Raw genomic sequence first — 6321 nt, forward strand, 5'->3', positions numbered from 1 at the left:
GTGGATGGCATATCTGATGTGTAATATTTTTGTCTCCCTATTGCACATGGAAATAGAATGTTTGATTTGAAAAGATGCATATTGCTGCTATGCAAAAAAAAAAAAAAAATCAAAATATATTATTTAAATATTTAAACTCACTTTTACTTGTTCCCTCTAACTGTGTCTTGATTTCATCACTTGACAATTTTTCAGATGATTCTTTAAAGGTCATAATAGATGGCACATCAGGCATGTCACTTTTTTGAGTCTCCATTATTGCTGAAAATTAAGAAGGATAATATATGTTTATTTTATTATTCTACTGCAGAGCAAGAGTTACATCATCCACAACTATAATAGTGAAATAACTATAAAGTAGTGTTTGTTCTATAGCTACTGCAACAATATAATACTAATTTAAATAAACTCACTTTCACTTGATCCCACTAGCTGTCTCTTTTGCTCATCAGTTGGTAATTTTTCAGGTTTTACTTCAATGGTGACAGGTGACTGTAAATCAGATGTCTCACTTTTTTGAGTCTCTATTATAAGGTAAAATTAAGAAGGATAAAGTTTGTTTTGCTCTACAGTAATACACAGCAACAATGAAAGCAACAATTTAATACTAAAATAACTAAACTCACTTTCACTTGATCCCACTAGCAGTGTCTTGTGTTCATCACTTGATAATTGTTCAGATGTATCTTCAAAGGTGGCAGAGGATGGCACATCATGTGTCTCACTTTCTGTCTCCTCTTTAAAGTAATTTTTGATGATTAATAATTCAAATTCTTAAGTCTACAACTTATATTTTATCTTTAATATTAAAATTCATATTACTGTACTGATGTTTCTGGTAAAGATGTTTACATCACAGACAATTTTTATAAAGCCATTTACCATGAGTATTAGTCTAGGAAAAAATGAGTTAGAAGGAGCGGAATGTTACAAGCAATCCACATAGCCAGATATCCTAATTAATCCCTTCTGGTCACCCTAAGCCTGCTGACACTTGATTTTACACCTTGTATAAAAATGGCCCCCATTTTTAAAAATGGTTGCCAAATTTATCTAAAATGTGCATAAAAATGGAAATAAATATACCTGTCTCTTATACACATCTAGATGTGTATAAGAGACAGATCATGCATAGAAACGTTGACGCCTGCAAGGCTCTGGTTTATAAATTGGGACTACTACTATTCCATAATAATCAGTGATTATTTTTGACAAGACCATGGGCAACAAATTGGCTGACACAAAAGAGAAAACTTAAACATAATTATGACATGCTATTAAATGCTGATGCATTTGGATGATTGTACTGATATCAATGGATAAAATAGATAAAGATGACTGTTCAACAGCAAAAAAAAAAGCAAAAAAATAAGCATTGTATTTTACATTACATGATGGCTTTGGATTTACCAGCAATATCATTATCAAGCAAACATCCAAGTTACTTTACACAGAGCTTTTTTTTTAAATTTCTTTATTGTGTGATATATCTTAAAATATTTGATTTAACTCCGAATTAATTTCTGACATAGCCATTGAGGATAAATATCTAGTCAATTTGGTACCATGGACCTCAATTATTAAAATAATCTGTGGTTAATGTTCAAATACATTTCCAAGAAACACAATCTGGTGTTATACGTCAGAATTATTAAAATAAAAAAAACAATATAATAATAAAAACATTGAAATCTTTAAACACTCACTTTCACTTGGTCTCACTAGCTGAGCCTTGTATTCATCACTTGACATTTCTTCAGATGTTTCTTCAAGGCTCATAGTGGATGCCACATCAGGCATGTCACTTTTTTGAATCTCTGTTATAGCTGTAAATTAAGAAGGATATGGTTGTTTGTTTTAATCTACTGCTACTGCAGAGCATGAGCAACATCAACAACAACTACTATGATAGTGAAAATAATTAAACTCATATTCACTTGTTCCCACTTTTTAGCTTTATATTATTATCGTTGCAAGTATAAACAGGCCTTCAGCCATGGAACAGCTGAATATGTTCTGGAGGGGTTAGTGGATGGCATATCTGATGTGTAATATTTTTGTCTCCCTATTGCACGTGGAAATTAAAAAGGATGTTTGATTTGAAAAGACGTATATTGCTGCTCCACAAAGAAACCAAAATATATTATTTAAATATTTAAACTCACTTTCACTTGATCCCACTAGCTGTGTCTTGTGTTCATCACTTGACAATTTTTCAGATGATCCTTTAAAGGTCATGATGGATGGCACATCAGGCATATCACTTTTTTGAGTCTCCCTCATTGCTGAAAAATAAGGGTAATATATGTTTATTTTATTATTCTACTGCTACTGCAGAGCAAGAACAACATCATCAACAACTATAATAGTGAAACAACTATAAAGTAGTGTTTGTTCTATAGCTACTGCAACAATATAATACTAATTTCACTAAACTCACTTTCACTTGATCCCACTAACTGTCTCTTGTGCTCATCAGTTGGTAAGTGTTCAGGTTTTACTTCAAGGGTGGCAGGTGATTGTAAATCAGATGTCTCACTTTTTTGAGTCTCTATTATAAGGTAAAATTAAGAAGAATAAAATTTGTTTTGCTCTACAGTAATCAATGAAAGCAACAATTTAATACTAAAATAACTAAACTCACTTTCACTTGATCCCACCAGCAGTGTCTTCTGTTCATCACCTGATAATTGTTCAGATGTATCTTCAAAGGTGGCAGGGGATGGTACATCATGTGTCTCACTTTCTGTCTCTTTAAAGTAATTTTTGATGATTAATAATTGAAATTCTTAAGTCTACAACTTATATTTTATCTTTAATATTAAAATTAAAATTAGTGTACTGTTGTTTCTAGTAAAGATGTTTACATCACAGACAATTTCTATAATGTCATTTACCATGAGTATTAGTCTAGGAAAAAATGAGTTAGAAGGAGCGGAATGTTAGAAGCAATCCACATAGCCAGATATCCTAATTAATCCCTTCTGGTCACCCTAAGCCTGCTGACACTTGATTTTACTCCTTGTATAAAAATGGCCCCCATTTTTTAAAATGGTCGCCAAATTTATCTAAAATGTGCATAAAAATGGAAATAAATATACTGTAGATACGATTTAATACCCGATTCACACGTACAAAAATCTTACAAAATGTAACAAAATGTAACCAAAAGTAACATTTTACGACACGTGTGAAAGTACCTCCGTGTAATATCCTTGTAAAATCTCGGAACGTCTCGGTAATCTTTACCAGCCTCGCTGAGGCTGGTAAAGCTCCCGAGATGTAGCATGGATGGATTTGCGCATGCGCAGGGATTTCAACACAACAACAATCTACTGTGTTTCACGGGGTTCTTTGAAATTTCTTCCTTCTGCAGACGATTCTGATCCACTAGAAATAGATAGGCCTAGTTTTTCTCAATGATGAATAGATTACCCTTGTTATTGATGTTAATTAGTAATGGTAGAAGAAGAAGATATACAAAAAATAAACGTCGGGATGGTGTTAGTACTATTACTAGTATTATCAAGAGTCGACAGAACGTTGGAAGCTATGCCTAGTTTAGTAGTAGTAGTAGTAGTTTACAGCAGTTGATTGCTTCGAATTGATTGCTTCGAATGTTTACAGTTATGGTGAGTTCAACAGTCCATCTGTGACAGGGGGGTTCTCAACTAGGCCTAGGCTAGACCTATATCGCAGTAGGGGAAAAAATGATTCATTGAATAAACACTGAGTAAATTTTACACGACCTTGGCATTACCTTACAGACGCGTGTGAATGCTTTTTATCTCGGTAGGAATAACTCGGGAGATCGCTCGGTTACAATTTGTTACTTTTTGTTAAATTTAACTTCACGTGTGAATCGGGTATTAGTGTCTAAACTTATAATTTCAGGCAACATTCTAGACATATAAAAACTACTGTCACTCAACATATGCAAAAACTGGTGTTAATCTGTTTTAAAAGAAACTAAAAAATATACTTAAAATGTAGAAAACTGGATAAGTATATAAGTTACTAGTACAGTTTGCTAGTTTGTCAAGGGGTTCATGTTTAATTTTTGGGTGTTCCTGTTTCATGCTTGAATGTACTTGTTCCTTTACTGTTCACTTCCGTCACAGTTTATAATAATAATAATAATAATTTTGGCTTATATAGCTCATTATGCTAAAGCCTCAATGCGCTTAACAATAAAAATAAATAATGCTAGGAGAAATTTAAGAAAAGTACACGTTTAAAGGGTAAGTTTTTAAAGCTGCCTCAAAATCAACAATGGAAGTTGCCTGTTGGATTGTAATAGGCAAAGCATTCCAAAGAAAAACAGAAGCCCAAGAAAAAGAACGATTACCATAATGCTTTGTTGACGGGCGAATAGAATATTTATTACATTTTATCACGACTCATTAGAGAATAAAACATAAAATAAATAAGGAAACATGATAAATAGAAAAAGGTATCCAAAGCAAGCTTTAAACAAAATCACATAAAAAAAGTATACATAAAAATAAATAATTCATTAAATCTTATGACAATAATTTATCTAGTAATAACTAGTATGCATAAATACCTCCTCAATTGAAAATTAAACATGTCAGTAATTTATCTGTATATTATATTTTCTAATTATTATTTTTTATTTTTTACTTTTATCTGCCAATAAAACAAATAATGAATTAAAGTTTATGACACTACCCTTTGTATGGAGAAACACTTCAAGTGGCATTTAAAGATGTTAGTAATTTTTTATACTAACATCTTTTTTCCATACCAAAGGTAAAATCATAAGCTTTAATTCATTTATTTGTTTTTATATATTTTCAAATTATCTAAATTTGTTTTCTTAATTTATGATCTATCAATAGATTAGCCGTAAGTCCTTTAACATTTTTTTCTCATCAAAGAAATAAGGTATGGAATGCCAATTAACTTCGGTATGGTGCACACCAAGTGCAAAAAAAAAGTTTATGGCCTGGAACCCAGGCTCTATTACTGTAATTTGCTATTAAAGGTTGATGTAATTTTCTTTTGAATGAGTGATTCTTTTAGATGGCTATTACCAGTTTGTACACGATATTTGTTCTGAAATGTTAAATACTAGATTGATTGAATACTAAATTTTTAATGAGATAATTTCTTCATGTGTATTTGAGGCTAAATTCACTAAATAAACAGTTCAAAATCAGGTTAATTTAAGCCCATTAAATGTATAATTGTGAATTCTATGAAGGAAAAGATATAGTTTCATAAAAAAAATAGGCCTCACTTTTTCTAGTCTCTGTAAGAAGTGATCATAGGACAGAATTTTTAAAGCCTAATATTGCCATATAAAGTCTGTCTTAAACGTAATTTGGATGAATGCCATTTTAAATATGCAAATTAGGCATTTAGATGAAAATATTGGAGGATCTACCAAGTTTTCTTAATCAGTGAGTTCAAAATAAGAAAAAATCAGCTGGATCCCAGCCTCTACGGCAAAATGCCAATTGCATCATAATTTGCTTAGGTTCTGCATCCAGATAAAAGACTTTATTTCATCTGCCTAAGTTGGTAATTATACAGTAATAATTGTTGTGGAATGCCCTTATTTTTTTAATGAGAATTGATAATTTGAGAGATTGTAAGGAAAATTACATGAGCTATTGCATAGGATATAAGTCTCCCATATAAAGATTCTCGGGATTAAGAATTAGGACAAGCTTTCTTGGGCTTCCCATGTTTCAGAGATGGTTTCTAGAGCTTCAAAAAGGTTATTTTCCTTATGTATTCTAAAAAGAGCCAACATTAGGCTTAATCGACTGGTTCATTTCGTTGACTAAGATTTTTCGTTGAGTATTATTTTCATTCGACTGGTTTGTAAAATAGACTTCGTTGACAACAAAAATGAACGTAACCAGAGTGTGTTAATCAGCATTAAGTTATCCACATGACCAAAAAAAACTTGGTCGATTGGTTAGTTTAGAAACAACACTTGAGTTAATATAATTACTTCCTTTATTTTTGACGTGTTGAGTACGGTCGTATATTCGAGATGATGTTACCCTTACAGGTATATGCCTCTGTTTGTTCCTGCTGACACTACATCTGCATGGTCTGGTTGCCGCTATTCCAAGATGGCTAATTCTGGAGAAAAAATCTTTGACCGGAATTGCTGTACACCGTTGGCAAATTTTATAAAATTCGCTAATTGTGTAAATCATATCTTTTTAATGCTGCTTGGCGCTTCCAAAAGGCCCTACCTCAGGGTTAAAATCCACTTTAAAATTTCAAAATCTTCTAAAATATCTATATACAAAAATATCAAAAACGTTGAAATGCAGCAAC

General features: G+C 31.9%; 1 protein-coding gene across 1 annotated transcript in view; it reads right to left on the reverse strand.

Annotated features, from left to right (window-relative positions):
- Positions 1-6321, reverse strand: part of LOC117117335 — a 15236-nt gene that overhangs the window by 994 nt on the left and 7921 nt on the right. Inside the window, exons 3-9 of the mRNA XM_033261602.1 lie at positions 2645-2752; positions 2441-2551; positions 2166-2285; positions 1707-1826; positions 627-737; positions 414-524; positions 142-261 (exon numbers count right to left, since the gene is read on the reverse strand). Coding sequence (XP_033117493.1) covers positions 142-261; positions 414-524; positions 627-737; positions 1707-1826; positions 2166-2285; positions 2441-2551; positions 2645-2752 — 801 coding nt within the window. The remainder of the gene's footprint in view (positions 1-141; positions 262-413; positions 525-626; positions 738-1706; positions 1827-2165; positions 2286-2440; positions 2552-2644; positions 2753-6321) is intronic.

This window comes from Anneissia japonica, unplaced genomic scaffold (assembly GCF_011630105.1).
Source record: "Anneissia japonica isolate Jap-2015-1 unplaced genomic scaffold, ASM1163010v1 scaffold1596_len85944_cov114, whole genome shotgun sequence".
Taxonomy (NCBI): domain Eukaryota; kingdom Metazoa; phylum Echinodermata; class Crinoidea; order Comatulida; family Comatulidae; genus Anneissia; species Anneissia japonica.